General features: G+C 43.6%; 1 protein-coding gene across 4 annotated transcripts in view; it reads left to right on the top strand.

Moving 5' to 3' along the window:
- Borcs5 (BLOC-1 related complex subunit 5) overlaps nt 1–19,765 on the top strand; it is an 83,556-nt gene that overhangs the window by 43,113 nt on the left and 20,678 nt on the right. For all 4 annotated transcript variants that reach the window (XM_032905541.1, XM_032905542.1, XM_032905544.1 and 1 more), the window contains one exon: nt 15,191–15,348. In XM_032905541.1, the coding sequence (XP_032761432.1) occupies nt 15,191–15,348 (158 nt within the window). The remainder of the gene's footprint in view (nt 1–15,190; nt 15,349–19,765) is intronic.

The raw sequence follows: 19,765 nt of genomic DNA, 5'->3' as shown, positions 1-19,765 counted from the left end.
AAGAAGAGATGAAAAACCAAGTAGCTGGAGTGTGAAAACTGAAAGCAAAGGACAGTATGCCCGATTGGGGAGGCAGAAAAATGGCAGAGCTGGCTCCTCTGAACCCCAGCTAGTAGAATAATTTCAGTGATGTAGGCTGAACAGCATGGCCTAGCCCCTTGGAGCGTTTCTCTGGTCACTAGGGAACTTTCAATGAGGTGGGAGTATTTTTGGAAAGGAAGGGCAGCAGATATCTTTCAGATTTAATGGTTTCCTGAGTTGATTTTGCCCTGGGGGTAGACTCCCAGTCATGTCAAACGCTCTGCCCTGATGTGCTTAGCACACAAGTTATGCTGTATGCAGTGCTCTTGGGAAGGAGTAGGGGTTATGAAATCGTTAGACGATTATTTTACTGTTTGTGCCAGGGGACAATCCATCTGTGGTTCTGTTCTTTAAACCCAGAGTGAGTACTAATAGGAATTTATGGCACTCTTGTTGGAAATGCTACTCTCGTTTAGAAGCCATTAACAATTGTGTTGATAAAATAATGTTTTAAATGGAGCATATGAAACCCATGCTTAGCAGCTGGATCCTTCCAGAACACGGGCTTATAAAGTACTCATCGGAGCCTGTGGGTGGGATGAAGTCACCTGAGCATTTTCTGTAATTAGAACCTTCAGAGCCTGTATTATAGCTGCTTCCTTTGTCTCTTTCAGGTTAACTTAAACTCAGCAGCCACAGCAGGGCAGCAACCTAGGATTTTCTTTTTCTCTAGAAACGTGCGTGTGCGTGTGCGTGTGCGTGTGCGTGTGCGTGTGCGTGTGTGTGTGTGTGTGTGTGTGTGTGTTGCCAGGGATGGAACCCAGGACCTTCTGCATGCTAGGCAAGTGTTGTACCTCTAAGCTATAAGACCTGAAATTTCGTTAGTCACAATTACAAGGGAATATAGATTTTTTATTCTTGTTCCTTCTTTAGTTTATTTCGATTTGTATTTCTGAGAAATGTTGGAATTCACAAACAGCGAGCTGTCTGAAGATGACTGAGCTCTGAGCGGCACCTCTCCAATCACTGCTGGGTAGGATTTGGAGCTAAATTAAGTCATTCCCCTAGCATACCCCTGAGAGCCCCAGAAAGAAATGTTAGTGTCATGCCCTGTCACAGTTCGTGGGCTGGGTTCCTTGTGCATATCCCAGAACATGACAGTATCAGGCAACATGGCTTCCTGATGCTTAAACCTGGGAATGATGCTTTTCCTTTCGCTGTGCATTCAAGTTAAAGGGGAGCTACACTGCAGGGGACTGAGGCCTAGGAGACCTTGCAAGGGAGGATCTGAGCGACATAGTCTGCTAGACCCATCACTGCTGGCCACTTAAACACCACAACCATATTTTCTAGTAAGCTCTTTGAATTTTACATTACTTCATGTGTAGAGTGAAATTGTTGGCTTTCAAAGGCATTTAAATGATGCCTTGCTAAAGTATACAGCAGAAAGTAGTATAATACATCGTTACTATTTTTATCTTTTCTTTTTTCCCCGCATAAGTAACATAATCCAGAATAGTCTGGGGCTTGCTTTTTTAGTTTTCCTGTTTTGGATCTATTAGCTCTTTCTTACAATGCTGAAGCAGAAGTATGGTTTCTGGGGTTAAAGATGATCAGCCTATCTTGTTATGTTGCCCTCTGTAGTAACACAGGGGCGACGTTTAGCTTGCCGAGACTGCCTGGAAAGTTCTTTGTACACGAGTGTAGGGCCTTGTGTCATAGAAATGTTTCAGAAGATCTGCAAATAGATCAAGAACATAGGAAGGGCAAACAGAAGGAAGTTAATCATCTTCGTTGCTTCAGAACTAAGCAAACATTTGGGAGAGTGAGGTTCATGCTGGACATCACTGAATAAGAATGAGTTGATGTCACAGTTGGCCAGAAGCAACTTTTTTTTTTTTTTTTTTTTTTTGTCATACAAATAGTACATGATGGGGAAGAGAGAGTGAAGACAAAGGGGAAAGAATTCTAAGGGAAAATAAGCTGGAGAAGGAATGTAAGGATGACTTACTTGTGAGTAGAATTGCTGTGGTATAAAAGCCGTGCTTTTATCAGGAGAAGCCTGCCTCAGAACAGGAGCTGGGGAAGAGGGATGTTTACTGGCTCCTCTCCTGGCTCCGAGGGCCACTGTGTGCTGATCTCTGAAGAGGGTTGTGTAATTATCTTGATTTAGTGTCCAGGAGGAATGGCCCCTGTTGCTTTTTTGTCTCAGAATAGTCCTGCAATAATGATGAGTTGAAGCAGTCCTACGACATGGAAACATGGAACTCAGAATAGTCTTTTTAGCAGTCAACCTTGGAGGAAAGGCCACTGTCTCTACCTCCCTTCCCTCCAGTTCTAGGTGAATTTGTTGAAAATTTGGGCAGCCAGATTCAGGTGACTAATTGTCCATATTTCTGAAAATTCAGCAGTGTTAAGATTGGCCAAATACAGGCTGGAATCAGCTGAAGTCACCTCAGTCAGTGTCTGTGGTCCTGCTTGGAGGGGGAGGGGTTGCAGACACCACTGGCATCGAGGACCATCGTGCTACTTTTCATTGTGTGCTCTGTGCTGTTTTGGAGCGGTGAGCTTGTCTGCTCACTGAATTCCAGTAGTGCTCCCAGTTTTATGACAGTTAGCAGAAACCCTAATTTTTTGAAATTGTCTCTAGGGCCAGGGGAGGCTGAAAACAGTGCAGTTTTCTTTATCATCTGTTTATGTAAGGTCCTGGGAAGTCTCAGGGAACTGTGTGGTCCTGGGAAGTCTGAGGGAACTGTGCACTTGCAATGTTGCGTAGCTTTCATTTGGAATGGATTTTATTTCTGAAAACTGGATAAAATAGTTTGGAAGAATAGATGGGAGGGGGAGGGGATTGTCAGGAAAGAGAGAAAGAGGCACAAAGCTTCTTAAGCGGATTGTTGGTTCCCAAGCTGTACCCGCTGTCTAGTCTTGTGGTGCTTCCTCTACATTCTGAGAGGCAGGAGGTAACTCGCTCATGGTGGAGACAAGGGGTTGGAGGAAACAAGACACCCAGAGCTGGGGAAGAGGCAGGCGTGATTAAGTGGCTGAGGTTGGCATGCAAAGATGAGAGACAGAGACAGGGAGAGATGGGAACAAAGAAACTCGAGCTTTTCTGTGACGTTGTCAAGCTCAGAATAGTACACTTCTGGAACTCTTTAGAGAAGCATTCTGAGATAGTGATTCTATTGACAGATGTTCACATGCATGTTGGATGTTCACATGTTTAGAGATGTTCATGTGTACACAATATTTACAGATGTTCATATGCATATGAGAGTGCAGTATCTCATGTCCCTTTGCAGGTACCAGCTCATAAGCCCTGTGACATGTATGTGTCTTCCTAGATATTATGCCTCCATTTAGTACACTGTGCCTTTTGCTTCTATTGTGGCTTCTAGGTCTCAGCAACCATTTACCCCCAGATTTCACCAAGTCTGACTCAGAGAGTCATAGTTTTCCACTGATCTGGACTTTCTGAAAATAATGTAATGTGATATTAGAAAAGCTATGCACAAACACCAGCCAAACATTAGCCTCAGACTTGCCAGATGAAATGTTATTAAATAAGATGCACAAATAAAGGAAAAGTTATGAAATGTGAGCAAGTCTCTCTAATCTTTGTTCTCACCTACAACTTATAACCTTGGCTTTGCACTAAGGCCTAGTTGAGCCTCAGAACATTTCTTGGACAGCGTCCCCAGTGGTCGCTCAGGCAGACAGACCTTCGGTTGCATAGATTTTAGGCACTGGATTTTAAGACTTTGGCCATTAGTCATTCTAGCAGCCTTTCTTCAAGTGAAAGTCTTGTTTATGTCATGGACTGTTTCTCTGAGCACCCACTGTCACCATCTCTTTAATTGTCTAACCTTGCTAACTTTTACCACAACTAAAAATTACCTGCAACCACATGATTAAGGAAAGTTCCTAGTTACTTCCAAATGTGTCTGGGGCTGAAGGTAAGGTGTACCAGACTCTCTTGGGAAGAAGCACTACGGCTGGCCCCAACTTTGCAGAGGACTATTATCTCCCAAAGAGTTTAAGAACTCCTGCTGTGCGGAGACAGAGCCTTGTCCTCAGCAGAGATTGCCGCATAGAGATTACTAATGCTCATCGTAGGATTATTTAGAACTTCCCTTTAGAGTATCTTGGCACAGAGAAGTAACTGATGCTCTCTGTCTTTATCAGAGCTTAATAACTTGGTATATTTGTTTGATATCTTTTGTCCCTTCAAAGAAAACAAAAAACAAATAAACTCAAATCTCTCATCCCATGTGCAATGGCTAATTTTTGTGGTCAGCTTGTTTAGACTAAGAGTCTCCTAGAGGCCAGGTGGTACATATTTGTAGTCCCAATCATTAGGAGGGTGGGATCAGGAGAGTTTAAGGCTAGCCTTAGCTACATAGCAAGTTTGAGGTCAGCTTGTGGTACGTGAGGTACTCTCTCAATAACAACCAGTATAAGAATTGATTATGTCCAGGACATTAGTGACAAATTTCAGTTGTATCTGTGCATGTGTCCAGAGAAGACAAGGGGAAAGACCTGCCCCGAGTGTGGACATCGCCATCCCATGGGCTTGGCTGGACTGAATGAAAATAGGGAAATGGTAAAGGCAGAAGAGTACCAACATCCATCTCTCTGCTTCCCCAGTGTAGACATTTGAGGAAGCAGCTGCTCCACATTCCCACCCTCCTCTCACCTCCTGATGCTGTGCATTCCCTACCACGGTAGACTGTGGCTCCTCATTGTGAGCTAAAATAAATCCCTTCCATCTTGGATTTCTTCCTGATAGGTATTTGGTTATAGAATCAAGAAAAGTAGTTAATAAGCTATCACGTTTAGCATTCTCCGAAACTCTGTCCTTGTGCCTAAGGAACACAATACAGGACATCCTCGTCCGACTCTCGTGTTTTCCATGACTGCTTTTTCGTGGATATCGGCTTATCTGTATTCATATGCACTCCACTTGTGTATGGATAGTATTCCGTGTGCGTGCTTCATTTACTCCTGGCACGTTTTCCTTGCTTAGACTCTTGAGATACACCTGTTTATCCACTGCTGTGTATTTAGCCTTGTCCTGTCAATGATTGAGTTCCTCTGTTGTCTCCCTATTGATAATTCTGCAGTCAGCATCCTTTCTCACACTTTTTGCACATGCACAGTTTTCTCTAGAGAGGTAACTGGGACAAGCTGCTGTCCCAGAGCACACACATCTTTGCTTTACCACCCCCAATTCACCCTTCACAGTATCTGTGCCACTTTATATCCGTGCTTCCTATGTTGTGTTCCTGTTGTTCCACATCCTCAATAAAAGCCGATGTTGTCCAGCTGTCCATGCTTACCACTTAATTTAAAGGTAGCAGCATGCCTAGCAACCACTGAAAGCCAGTCTGAGGGACAAACAGACTTTTAAATTCCAGCCTTCCTTCTTTGAAGGATTTATTTCACTTCCTGTGTCACAAATTCAGATGGCTATAACACAGCTTTTTGTGCTCATATTTTAATAAAAATGATATGGTTATTTTAAAGAAATGGGAATACAATTATAAAAAAGAAAATTAAAATATTCTACCATATAGGCATAACCAATAACATTTGTTATATGATTTTTCTTCTTCCTGTGGACAGACATTAGGATATGCATTTGCTCACAATTATACTAAATGTGTATTTTATGTCACAGTTTTGATTAACATTTTGACATTCGCCATATCATTTGGAAATTATTTGAAAACCCATTTTAATCACAACCATTGTCTTGTTTGAGGTCATTAAGATAACACTGGAGTTTTAATAAAAATCTGGCTGTGTAAATCCTCATCTAAGTTTGTTTCTCTGGGATAGCTCTGCAGGAGAGGTCAGGGACTGTTTATAGATTTTGATCCAATAGGGTGGTGAGCACAGCATCCAGGAAGGAAAAGAGCTGAAAGATGAAAATAACATGGTTCAGAATTAGGGCATCCATTCACCTTCAGTCCTATTTGAGTTGAGTGGTAAATCTGACTCTTACCTCAGTTTGGAAACTCTTTGGTTTTTAGGGGTATTATTATTAGAGCAAAACTCTATTCTTCCACGAGCACCAGAAAGTTAATTTGTGTCTTGTAGCATATAAGGCTCATAGGATCTCAGAACTAGAACGGATTCTCCTCTCCCCCTCCTTCTCCCTCTCCCCTCCCTCTCCTCTCCCCCTCCCTCTCCCTCTCCCCCTCCCTCTCCCCCTCTCCCCCTCCCTCTCCCTCTCCCTCTCCCTCCCTCTCCCTCCCTCTCCCTCTCCCCTCCCCTCTCCCTCCCTCTCCTCCCCTCCTCTCCCCTCCCTCCCCTCTCCTCTCCCTCTCCTCTTTTCTTCCTCTCCCTCTCCCCTCCCTCTCCCTCCCCTCTCCCTCTCCCTCTCTTTCTCCCTCTCCCTTTTTCCCTCTCCCTCTCTTCCTCCCTCCCTCTTTAGCCCCCCTCCATCCCCCTCCCTCTTTTGTCCTCTCCCTTTCTCCTTCACACTACCTTTCCCTCCTTCCACCTCTACCTTTTTCTTTCCAAAAAGATTTATTTTTATTGTCTTGTTTATGTGCATAGATGTATATTTCTGTGAGTGAATACTCACAGGTGCCAGAGGAAGCTGAAATGATCCCTTACAGCTGGAGTTACAGGAGATTTGGGATAGATACCCAGTGTAGGTGCTGGCTGGCTGGCTGGCAACTGCACTCAGGCCCCCTGGAAGAGCAGTGAGCATTCTTGACCACTGAACCATGGAGAGCTGGCTTTTCCGTCAAGCCCTTTCCCTTTCTCATTGTCTGACAAAAGCAACTTAAAGAGGGCACATCCCCTGGAACTGGAGCTTCAGATGCTTGTAAGCTGCCATGTAGGTGCTGGGAATAAGACCCAAGTTCTCTGAAAGAACAGCAGAGTGCTCTTAACTGCTGGGCCGGCTCTCTAGCCTGCTTTTGTTAAATTATTTTCTTCCAATGTATGTCTATAGAGAAATTTTATACATAAACATTGGTAGGGTATTAAGCTTTCTATGTATTTTTTTTCTTTTCTATTTTTCGGAGCTGGGGACCAAACCCAGGGCCTTGCGCTTGCTAGGCAAGCGCTCTATCACTGAGCTAAATCCCCAACCCTCTATGCATTTTTATATTCAGTCAATAGACTTGTCCCAGAGTGTCCAGGGTCTTACTCATTTTAGTGTTCTGTATTTTTTTAAACAAGTCATATATAAAAAGTTGTTGAGTGCACACAGTTCTCCTTTGCCATTAATACTAGCAACTACTGTTTCCTTTCTTCTCCCTCTTTCTTTTTTAGTTTAAAGATGTTACACACAGGATCTCAATCTCATTATAAATGTCTGACTCAGCATTTCCTCATTAGGTAATAAGGATACTGAAAGAGAAAAGTAGTCAGAGCTGAAACTTAAAGGCAAGTTTAGTTCTAAGGCTGTTGATTTAACCAATTTGCAAAACCATTTCCCTAATTTTAATTGCATTAACTTTAACGTGAACTACACATAGTTCTGTTCAAAATATCCATGTGACTTTAGATCCCTTACTCGCTTTGTCCCACTGGCAGCACAAATGTGATTTCTGGAGGCTTCTGAGTGCTTCCACTTGCCATCTCAGCTGCTCTCTGCTTTGGAAGCATCAGCATATGAGATCCTGTGATGGCCCAGCTCTCCCTGTCCTTCGTGGGGCCTTTGCTTCTTTGCAGTACAGAATGAAAGATAAGTGTGCTATTTCTTATGAGTGTGGTTGAGCCACATTTTCTACAGAGAAGCATGCTTTCACAGCTGTGTGCCTTACAGACAGTAGGAGCAGGGCGAGTTCGAATCTAACTGGAGTATCTTCTGCAACAGTGCACTAACTCATGTTCAAGGACTTAGCACGTGGATGCCCTTTCAGCCCCATGGTGGAAATCTTTGTGATTATGGTTTCGAAGAGATTGAGATATATTATCACAGTGAACATGGGGCCCAGGGCTCAGAGAACTAACGAGTGGACTCACTGAGAGTCATTTATTGTAGCTCAGTCAAGCTCTGAGCGGATGATGATGGGATACATTGTGTGTGTTTACACGTAGTCGCTAGGGGAAGGAGCAAAGTCTACTACGTGGTCTTGTTGATCTTTGGTATCTCTTCATCTTATAGCTCCATATAACTACCTTCCTGCATTTTCAAAGGCTGCCGGCAAATGACTTATAGATAAAGACTCACTTGGAACTGCACCTATTTTCAAACAAGGGTGACGTAAGTTTACTTCAGAGACAAAAAGGAGTTCGTTTCTTTGCAGTAATAGGAGTAAAATATATGTCACGCACTGGGTGTGATGCTTATAATCCCAACACTCAGAAAGCTAAGGCAGGAGGATTGCCCCAAGTCCAAAAAATTGCCTGGGCCACATAGTGAGTTCCAGGCCAGCCTGGACTGAGCTACAGAGTTCTTGTCTAAATCAATCTCTCTCTCTGTCTCTCTCTCTCTCTGTCTCTCTCTGTCTCTCTCTGTCTCTCTCTCTGTCTCTCTGTCTCTCTCTGTCTCTGTCTCTCTGTCTCTCTGTCTCTCTGTCTCTCTCTCTGTGTCTCTCTGCCTCTCTGTCTCTCTCTGTCTCTGTCTCTGTCTCTCTCTCTCTCTCTCTCTCTCTCTCTCTCTCTCACCCCACACAGAGGTTAAAGTGTAGTTACTTGAAAGGAATTTAAATCCAGAGCTTTCCTTGACAAATGGAGCAGCATGCTGAGTATTTAACTCTATAAGACATTGTTAGAGTATTTTAGTCTTATTAGTCTCTTTATGCTGCTGTAATTAAATACTCAAGAATGAATACTTTTTAAGGAACAAAATAAACTTTCAGTTTAAAAAACTGAGCAACCCAAGATCTGGTGCTAACGGTTGTTTAGTGAGGGCTTGGGGCTCAAGTTTTGCTGTCAAGCTGGTGCCCTGAACATTATGACCCCATAGGACAGAAGCTGAAAGGTCAGAAGGAGACCTCTTTTCTGTTGATGAGTCCTTTTAAAGGAAATATATATAATTTTATATTATTTTATATTCTATGTTGTATATTCTCTATATAGATATAATAGATAGATATAGATAGATACATACATAGATAGATACATAGATAAATAGATAGAAGAAAATGAAAATTTGAAGGCCAGTGGATAAAGGCACTTGCTGCCAAGGCTTGCATTAGGTCCCTGGAAGCCACATGGTAGGAGAGAACAGATTCCCCTAAGTTGTTCATTGACTCCACACATGAGCCCTGGGGTATATGTACTCTTCCCATACACAAAATAATAAACATTTAAAAAAATTTAAAATGAAAAATTGAGGCTTCAAAGAAAACCTAACTTAAGCACTCTGTTTCCAGGCAAAGAAATATAGTTTTCATTTTGTTTCCTATTGATCTCACACTTTTCCTCTCTTGGCCTTCTTTTTTTTTTTTTTTTTTAATTTAATTAAATTTATTTAAAATTTTCTTATTCACTTTACATCCAGCTCACTGCCCCCTCCTGTCACCCTTCCCACAATCCTTCCCCACCTCCTTTCCCCTTCTTCTCTGATCTGGTCAAGAACCCCCTGGGTATCCATCCACCCTGGCACTTCAAGTCTCTGTGAGGCTAGGCACATCCTCTCCCACTGAGGCCAGACAAGGCAGCCCAGTTAGAAGAACACACCCCACATACAGCAGACAGCCTTTGGGATAGACCCTGCTCCAGTTATCCAGGACCCACATGAAACCCAAGCTGCACATCTGTTCTGTGCATATGCTCAGGGAGCCCTTTCATGTATGCTTTTTGGTTGATGGATCAATCTCTGAGAGCCTCAAGGATCCATGTTAGTTGACTTGGTTGGTCTTCCTGAGGAGTTCCTATCCCCTTCAGGTTGCAATCCTTCCTCCCATTCTTCCATAAGAGTCCCCAAGCTCCATCCAGTATTTGGCTGCTAGTGTCTATATCTGTCTGAGTTGCTACTAGGTGGAACCTCTCAGAGGACAACATGCTCCTGTCTTCAAGCATAACAGAATATCATTAATAGTGTCAGGGTTTGGTGCTTGCCCATGGGATGGGTATCAAGTTGGGCCAGTCATTGGTTGGCCATTCCTCAGTCTCTGCCCCATCCCCCATTTTTGGCCTTTTTTTTTTTTTTTTTTTTTTTTTTTTTTTTGGGCTGGGGACCGAACCCAGGACCTTGCGCTTCCTAGGTAAGCGCTCTACCACTGAGCCAAATCCCCAACCCCAATTTTTGGCCTTCTTATTACAGGAGTATTGTAGAATATGTTTGCTTAGTGAAATCTAAAACTTATCAACCTGATTTTAGTGTTACCTACATTTAACCTATAATGTATCATCTCAACCCTTTTCCAAGGCTGTGTTACTTTCCCACAATGTCACAATGAACTCTGAAGCCATTAACAGCGACCCCCAGTGTGACAGCCATTATTCCCTTTCCTTTCTCTAGGAATTTCAGTATTCTGTGTATTTCATGCAAATAGAATTAGACAATAGTTGCCCTTTTTTGTTTGGTTTATTTCAACTAATGAAATGTTTTGAAGATTCATTATTTAAGTCTGAGTAATGTTCTGAGACCTGAGGACAACTTCAAGAGTCAGTCTTCTTCTTGTGCCCTGACTTTCATCCATGTCAATAATGTCCATTATGCAAGTCTTCTGCTCTTCTGTAGTTGGCCCCTAAGAACTGTGTGCTTTTGGTGTGGTTGTCATTGAAACTGCTGTCTTGAGTTCTGTGCTTTGTGAATTTCTCATTAGTTCATGGAAATGCAACTGACTTTTGAGTTGACTTTGCCATCCTCTTACTTTACTAAGTTTTGTTTATTAATTCAAGCAGTACTTAGCACTTTCTGCATATAAAATCTTCCCTGTGTTCACAAGTCACTTTATTTCTCCCCTCCAGGTTGAACACATTTCCTTTTTCTCCTATTTAATTGTTTTGGTTGGAACTCAAGTACCATGCTAGGTAGAGGGCTTAAAAAAATGAAGTTCCTGCTTTGTTTAGGATCTCAGGTTGGCTATTCTTAGGATCATTGTTTTCATTCTATTTCAGGCTTCTTGTCAGTGTCTTTTCTCTGGAGTGCTCCGTATTGGAGGCACCATCCTCCTTTGCTTTCTCCTGGCTCAGTGTGCCTCTGGTGGTGTTTGCACGTTACCAATCAGTTGCCTCATACTTTCTTTATATTTCTGCCCTTTTTTGTGCTTTTCTTTTTTCTAACAGGGTCTCATGAAGTCCTTGGCTGATCTTGAACTTGCTATGTTGCTAAAGGCTGGCCTTGAACTCCTGATCTTCTTTCCCCTATCCAGTAAGTTCAGAACTTACAGTTATGCACATCACTGTGCCCAACTGTATGGTGACTTACAAAGAAAAAGGCATTTCCTGATGATGTGACCTTTGTAGATCACACGGCTTGGACTTAGGTTAGATGAGATGTGCCATTGTGGGTTCCTCAGTGTAATCAACACCAGTGATTTCTAGAGTTTGTGGGGTTTCCCTTTTAGAGGGCTGAAGCTCTTTTAGGGGAGGTGAGTTCATGGCTTACTGTTACATAGCACATTCAGCCACTGGTGGCACAGGTCAGATTCTGTGTGTTGACTGGAGATACCTTTCTTTCTGGTTTGCACAGAGGAAGCACAGCTGGCATTGTAAGTGTGGTGGTTCCCCTTCATTTCCTTAGGTCTCTGTAAGGACAGTATTACATGGTGGGCATGGCACAATGAGTGTTTACAAGGTCACTTTCTGACCATCCAGGCCCAGGCTCTACAGCATACTCAACAAGCACTGGGCGAGCTGGGCCACTTCCATGGCCCTACCAGCCCCACCATTCTGACTGCTTAGAAAGGGAAGAGGAAGATGGACAGGCTGGCAGAGCAGGGCAAGGCACTTGGTACACCTGCACCCATACCCACCCACCCACAAAGTAAACAAAGTAAGAAGCATCTTTGCTATAGAGAGGCAAGAGAAGGGGCCGGGCAGTTGACTCCTGAGTAAAGTGTTTGCTGCGAAGCATGAGGGCCTGAGTTGGACTTCTAGAACTTACAAAACAAGCCAAACATGGGATTTGCAGGGCGATCCAGGTAAAGGTGTTTGTGTTTGGTCCCTAAGACAAACTCCCAAAAGTTGTTCTCCAGATGTCAGTTGATGGCTACTAGAGAGGGAGAGTCAGTTTTCATTAGGGGAGTAGCTTCTGGTAGATTGACCAGGTTCCAGTGATAATCCCACACCTGTATGTACATAAGCAGAACTAATTGGTTTTTTTTAAAAAAAAAAAAAAAGGACAAGAAATTAAGAGAGGAACATGGGAAGATCTGAGAATAGTGAATAGTGAATATTATCAAAATTTTATACATGAATGAAATTGTCAAAGAATACATAAAAACATTTAAAGGCTAAAAAAAGTTAAAGGTTTATGTAAAACAAGTTGTCCTCTGACCACCAACTAGCACTAAGGCATTCATATGTGTGCTCCCATGTGTGAGTGCATGCACATACATGGTACATAGCTATAATTCTAACACTGGGATGTAGGAATAAGGATCTATCTGTAGGATTTCAGGTGGCAATTTGGGGAAGACATTAGCATTTAGCTCACACAGAGGGATTTCTTTTCCTTTTTTTTAAAGTATTGTTGCTTAATTATACCTTCCCAGTAACTTTTTCCAAAGAAAGAGTCTACTTTCTCTATTCTGTCATTTTTAAAATATGTGTCTAACATTATACTATTAATTTCTAATTCTACAACTAAGCTCTCAGGGTTGAGAAATTCAGTTTGGCAATAGCCTAATTTAATAACCACACAGCTCTGGACTGTGCTTTGTGTTGTAACTCTTATGATGTTTAACATAAAAAAGAATTCAGGAAAATGGTCACCCAGTTTCTAACCCTGATGATTTTCCCGCTCAGCGCTTTCCATGAAGAGGTGGGTACAGTAAGCCGTTTGTTGGCTCTGTTAACTTCTGTCTGGATCCCCAGCCACCCCCTGGAGCCCACTCCTCATTTTTGTACAAAAGGGATGGTTTCAACATGATCTTAGGAAATATGTCCAGTATTTGCCATATGCAAACCCAACTTTATAAACAGACTCTGTTAGATCAGGTTTTAGCTCTGTAAATCTCTAGTTTGTGTGAATCTCTGTTACAACCTAAAGACAACTAGAAAACAAAGGACGTGGCCCTGCTCCGAACTAATATAGAAACTTAATTTACTTAACATGAAAAAAGTAATTATAAGTATGTAGACAGAAATCTTTTATGGATCGAGGCATCATGATCTCTGCTTTGTTTGTTTGTTTGTTTTGAAGATGGGGCTTTGTGTAGCTTTGGATGTCCTATAATTTACTCTGTAGACCAGGCTGGCCTCAAACTCAGAGATCCACCTGCCTCTGCTTCCCAAGTTTTAGGACTAAAGACTTGCAGTACCACTGCCCAGCTAATATCTGCTTATTTTTAATAGCTCAGAAGAAGAAACAACTATGTGGTGAGGTCTGGATATTATAAAATGTGACTGATGGAACCTAGATGAGTTTGGGTTTCTTTCTGGTTTTCTATAGTTTGAAAATTGTGCAATAAAAGGATATAAAGAAAAATCATACTTTCAAATAAATAGTTAAACCATAAATTGTAGCCTGGCATATAATTCCTTCTTTATTTTGTTTGAAACTGTCTTGTGTAACTCAGGTTGGCCTTGAATTTGTTGTATGGTTAAGGATGACCTTGAACTCGTAACCCTCATGTTACACCCTGCCTAGTGCTGAGTTCCATAAAGAGATGAGCACTGTGTAGGAGGCCTGAGGGTTCTCAGGCCCAGCGCGGCTGTATGTGTACCATCTGTGTATCATCCTGCCGAGGAAGAATTTGGGGCTGAGATACCGTGTATGGGAGCAGCAAGGGGCTGATGGTAGAAGGGAACAGGACGAGCTTTGGCAGGGGAGGCTCAGCACATGCCCAATGTCTCACGTCCAAGAACAGCGTGCTAGGGTCTAATGAGTGACTCTCAGAATGTGCCAGCTGGGGGGCAGGTGTCCGAGGAGCCCCAAGGCCCTACAGGGCGTCTCTGGGGTCAGATGGTTTTTGTGGTAGCACTTGGACATCATTTGCAAGCCACTATTAAAGTGTCCAGCAGAGTTTCTCAGAGACTTTGTGAGAACAAATGGCAACTTACATGGAGAGGAGAGAAGAGAATCTATTGTTTTCTATTAAGCAAAACACTAAAAAGACATTGGGAAAATAAAAACTGGTATAACCCTTCTGTCTTTTGTGTTTTGGAGAATAGAAATGTTTTCCTCAAAATAGGTTATATGTTAATCTGCAAAATATTACTATTATTTTGACTTTTTGAGATACATACAACTATTTAACACTAAAGAATTTTGCCAGTCTTAAATTTTAATAAGTTAATACAATAGATACAACGCCAGTAGTCTTGAGAATGTATGGGAGGAGCTTGCTTGATACCATAGTTGCAGAACGGTTGCCTTGGCAACCAGAAGTGCATGGGCTTGAATTCAGGTCAGGGCTTTGCCGCCTGACCACAGGCAAGTGTAATAGCATCTGTAGTTGAATCGATTTCTTCTGTGGTACATGATTGTAATTTTACCCTGACGTTGCGCTTATAGGAAAGCATGGTGGTTCAGTACGAAGATGTTGAGAACGTAGCCCTCTTTGCTTGTTGAAGTTATGTGGCTAAACAAACCAATTTCAGGAAAAGCTAAACTGTTTCAGGCTGATTAGCTTGTACTCTAGCCTTTGTTTTAATTTTGGTATCAAATTCTTAAAAATTTCCTTATATATTTTTCTCAGTTTCTCAGATAGTCGTATTAGTAACCATATGCACTTCCATCTCCTCTAGTCAAAGGGTTATGCCTCTGATACTTTGTAGTAGTGTGGTAAGGCCAGGAGCACCGGCTGGGGAGCCACTAACTCCCTTCATGACATCAGAAGGTTACTCTTGGCTCCCTCTACGTCAAGTAGGCTAAGAAAGTAAAACACGGGGCGGGGGGGGGGGGCATCTGGCAACAGCAGTGGCGGGTGGGTGGGACTCCACAAAAGGTAGTTGTAATGGTTTCCCTTAGAGCAGAAGATGCAAAATTAAATGTCTCTTTCCCCGACTCCGTGAACTTCAGCTGGCTTAGTAACAAGTTTATCAGCAGTGTTTCTCATTACCCGTTTCCCGTCTCTCTCCTCTGAAGGGCTCTTGAGCGGACAGACGTCCCCAACAAACGCCAGGCTGGAGAAGCTGGACTCTCAGCAGGTGCTGCAGCTCTGCCTCCGGTACCAAGACCACCTGCACCAGTGCGCAGAGGCCGTCGCTTTCGACCAGAATGCTCTGGTCAAGCGAATCAAAGAGGTAACATGGCTGTGGGGGACTCCATCCCAGACTCAGGGCAGTAGTAAGACATGCTGGTGAGGAATGCTCTCAGGTGAGAACAGCCATGCTGGTGAGGAGTGCTCTCAGGTGAGAACAGCCGTGCTGGTGAGGAGTGCTCTCAGGTGAGAACAGCCATGCTGGTGAGGAGTGCTCTCAGGTGAGAACAGCCATGCTGGTGAGGAGTGCTCTCAGGTGAGAACAGCCGTGCTGGTGAGGAGTGCTCTCAGGTGAGAACAGCCGTGCTGGTGAGGAGTGCTCTCAGGTGAGAACAGCCGTGCTGGTGAGGAGTGCTCTCAGGTGAGAACAGCCGTGCTGGTGAGGAGTGCTCTCAGGTGAGAACAGCCGTGCTGGTGAGGAGTGCTCTCAGGTGAGAACAGCCATGCTGGTGAGGAGTGCTCTCAGGTGAGAACAGCCGTGCTGGTGAGGAGTGCTCTCCGGTGAGAACAGCCGTGCTGGTGCGAGGTGAGAACAGCCGTGCTGGTGAGGAGTGCTCTCAGGTGAGAACAGCCGTGCTGGTGAGGAGTGCTCTCAGGTGAGAACAGCCATGCTGGTGAGGAGTGCTCTCAGGTGAGAACAGCCGTGCTGGTGAGGAGTGCTCTCAGGTGAGAACAGCCATGCTGGTGAGGAGTGCTCTCAGGTGAGAACAGCCGTGCTGGTGAGGAGTGCTCTCAGGTGAGAACAGCCGTGCTGGTGAGGAGTGCTCTCAGGTGAGAACAGCCGTGCTGGTGAGGAGTGCTCTCAGGTGAGAACAGCCATGCTGGTGAGGAGTGCTGGTGAGAACAGCCATGCTGCTCTCAGGTGAGAACAGCCATGCTGGTGAGGAGTGCTCTCAGGTGAGAACAGCCTGGGATTTGACTCCTGCTTCACAGCTGAGTGCTCGGGCTTGTTTAACTTCTCTGCACACGAGGAATGGCCCACAGTAGTCCAGCGTTGGGTGTAGGGAGACTGCTCCACGGCTGTTAGCTGTGTTAGTGTGTAGAGCCTTATTGTCATGATTTGCTCTAGTTATACCTGTGTTCAGCTTTTTCTTGTGTAGCGGCTGCACTTTTCATAGTAGACATTTGCTTTGAATATAGGCGCCTTAGCGTACTCTTTGCTCTTCTCGGTGTCAGTGCATGAAGAGCTCAGTGTTCTTCTCTGCCGTGTGTGAGCGAGTGTGCCTGTTTAACCCCAAAGGCTTTCGTGAACAGCTCCAGTATCATTCATGTGAAATAGCCTGTGATCACAGAACATGGTACAGGCCGGGCTGCACTGTAGTTGAGACACTGCTCGTTTAGCAAGTGTGAATCACTGGGTTCCGTCCCCAGCACCGTGTGAACTTGGTACGGCTGGTATATACCTGTAATCCCAAAAGTCAGGTTAAGACAGGATCAGAAGTTCGAGGTCATTCCCAGCTACGTAGCAAGTTGGAAGCTATCCTTGATACAAAAGACTCTATCAATCAATCAATCAATTTAAAAACAGTACAAATGTGTAGTTACCAGGAACTCTAGGAGGTTCTTCGCTTAAGCACTGAAATGATTTACTGGTCAGGTGATTACATGGCACAGTCTTGGGAACACCAAGGGATAAGCAAATATACATTTTAAATTTTTCAATTAAGGAAGAACTCATATTTCTGCTGTGAGGGGATATCATGTGAAGGAAAGTTTAAGAGCTTTATCTAGGAGAAATTACTAGAGGATGGCACCTCTGTGTTTAACAACCGGCCATGGGTCATCAACTCCGGTAGGAGAAGTTGACCATGAAAAGCAGGTGAGGGGCCGCCCATCACGACACTTTGCTTTTAATGAGCAATGAAAGATAGGCTCTTCTCGGAGACCCTGAGACTCTGTTCCGGAGTCACTGTAGCAGTAGGTTTAAATGGGCCACCACTTAGCACTGTTTTCATAAAGGTATGAACATATGCGTTTTTCTGTAATGAATAAAACAACTTGGTTAGTCAGCGTCCCAGTGGTGAAATAGCTGACATAGATTTACTCAGTTTCAGTGTGTGGCCTGGGCTCCATTGTTTCTAGGTCATGGTGAGGCAGAGCAGGAAGTATGTGGTGGAGCAGAGGTGAGCAGCTTGTGGCAGCTGAAAGGCCAGGGAGAAAACACCCTTCAAAAGCACGTCCCCAGTGACCGACGTCAGGCATCTAGGCCCCCATCTTCCTGTACAAGCTGTCAAGCACCAGTCTTTCAAGGAGTTAATCCCCGGTTAATCATCCAGGCACCTCACAGTGAGTGGATCCACACGCTGGAGACAATCAGGAACATTTTGAGGAGGACTTTATGTGCAAATTGTAGCAAATGCTATTACCTAGAACTACTTAATATGACCTTTCTCACTGCTTGGCATTGATGTAGCCTTAAATATATATGTTGAGATGGGGTCTCATGTAGTCCAGGTTGGTACTGAGGATAACCTTGACCTTGCAGTCCTCCTGCTTCCGTCTGAGTGCTGGGATTATGGGTGCACACCACCACTCTCAAGTTACGCAGTGCTCGGTATGGAACCTGGCACCTTGGGCATGTTAGGCACGTACTCTCCCAATATCTCTCTTCTCAGCCCTAGCCTTTCAAATACTTGTTCAATTACATTATGAGCTGTAGAGCTCTAATCCCCAAAGTTGAGTATGCATAAGAGTCCCTTCACTTTGTTCATTTGAATGATGTGTTCACCCCTCCCCACCATGGGTGTGGCTTGTGATTCATTGTTTTAATAAGCTTGCCAAATGATACCTAATGCTGCCCTTCATTAACTGGGATGTGGGAACCACTGCTAGAAAGGACTGCTTTCCAAAACAAGTCTTGAAAACTCATGTAGGTTAAACTTCTTGCATATTCATTACCACACCCTGAAAAGTCACATCATAGATATTAAAAATTTTGCATATTACTTGAAGTTCTTAGGAGTCTCACAATAAAGAAACCCAGTACATTCCAAACTAACTTCACTTCAAAACAGTTGTGTTAAGTAACTTCTGTTAACATCCCACAGAAGTAAAAGCTTATTATTAGCATATATTTACCATATAAAATAATGTTTCATTATGACATTTTCATAAATGTCTATCATATAATCTGATCATATTCACTTCTCATTTACCATTGTTTCCCTTTTATGCCTCTGCTGACCTCTTATCCCAAATAGTTTCCTTCCATTTTTTGTCTTAATACATTTCCAGTACTATTTTTCTTTATTCATTAATTTCAGAGATGTATACGCTATTTTGGATCATACCCATCCCACTGCCCCTCACTCCCCTCTGCTCCAGCACACGCACCTTCTAACTTCATGCCTTCTCTTTCTTTTTATGACCCACTGAGTCCCACTTACGTGCTACCCTCGTGTGCTGGCTGTGGGTCACCTGCTGGAGCACAGGCAACCCTACCAGAGGCCACACTCCTGAAGAGAAGTGAGTCACCTTCTTCTAAGAGCCATTAGCTGTCAATATCTGCTCAGCTAGAGATGGGCTTTATGGGATCGTCTCCCGTCCGTGCTGGGATCTTGGCGAGCTTGTTTTGTTTAGGTAACCATAGCTGATGTGAGTTCATGAATGCAAGGGCCCTGTTTTACAGCAGTGCTACCCACCTCTGCTCTTTAGTCTTTCTGCCCCCTCTTTTATGGTGTTTCCTGAGCCTTGGGGGAGCAGGAGTGATACCTGTTAATTTAGTGCTGCCTGTCTATTTAGAGCCAAGAACGCCACAGTCACTGACTGACTGTTGTGACTGACGTAAACATTTCCTCCTTTACCAGGTGACGTTCAGAGTGCTAGCGGTGCTGCTGAGGGTTGGGAATGGGGTTAGTTAGTCATCAAGTCTCACTGAGCTTCAGTGAGCTTCAGTGAGCTTCAGTACCAACCAGCTGGTCAAGGTAGGCCTATTGGTTCAATAGTGACCTGAATATTATGAGAATAACCAACTATTTCCTGATTAAAAAGTGCTGGTGCCAGACAATGTTGTGGATGCTAAGAAGTACATGCTGATATAGCTGTCTCCTGACAAATATAGAGGCAGATGCTTACAGCCAACCATTGGACTGAGAACGGGGTCCCCAATAAGAGAAAAAAATAAAATAAAAAGTGCCAAATCTCTTTCGAAGCTGGTTAGACCAAAATCTTTTAAGGGCATTGGTCAGATGGAAGGGGAAGCTGGACACCTATAATTATGAAACCATTCTACATGATTTTTACATGGCGCCAGGGTTGAGAACCAGGGTTTTAGAACAGTCATATAAATAGATTTAACTGAGTTTAAAATTATGTTTGAGAACCTTTTAGATGCAATTTGAGTAGTCAGGAGATATTGAACATTTTTAGTGCAAGTATATTATAGGGGACTTTTCCCTAATTAATTGATTGGCTAATAAAGATGACAAGAGGGGTTGGGGATTTAGCTCAGTGGTAGAGCG

Source organism: Rattus rattus, chromosome 6 (genome assembly GCF_011064425.1).
Source record: "Rattus rattus isolate New Zealand chromosome 6, Rrattus_CSIRO_v1, whole genome shotgun sequence".
Lineage (NCBI taxonomy): Eukaryota > Metazoa > Chordata > Mammalia > Rodentia > Muridae > Rattus > Rattus rattus.
This window is presented reverse-complemented; position numbering and strand designations above follow the sequence as displayed.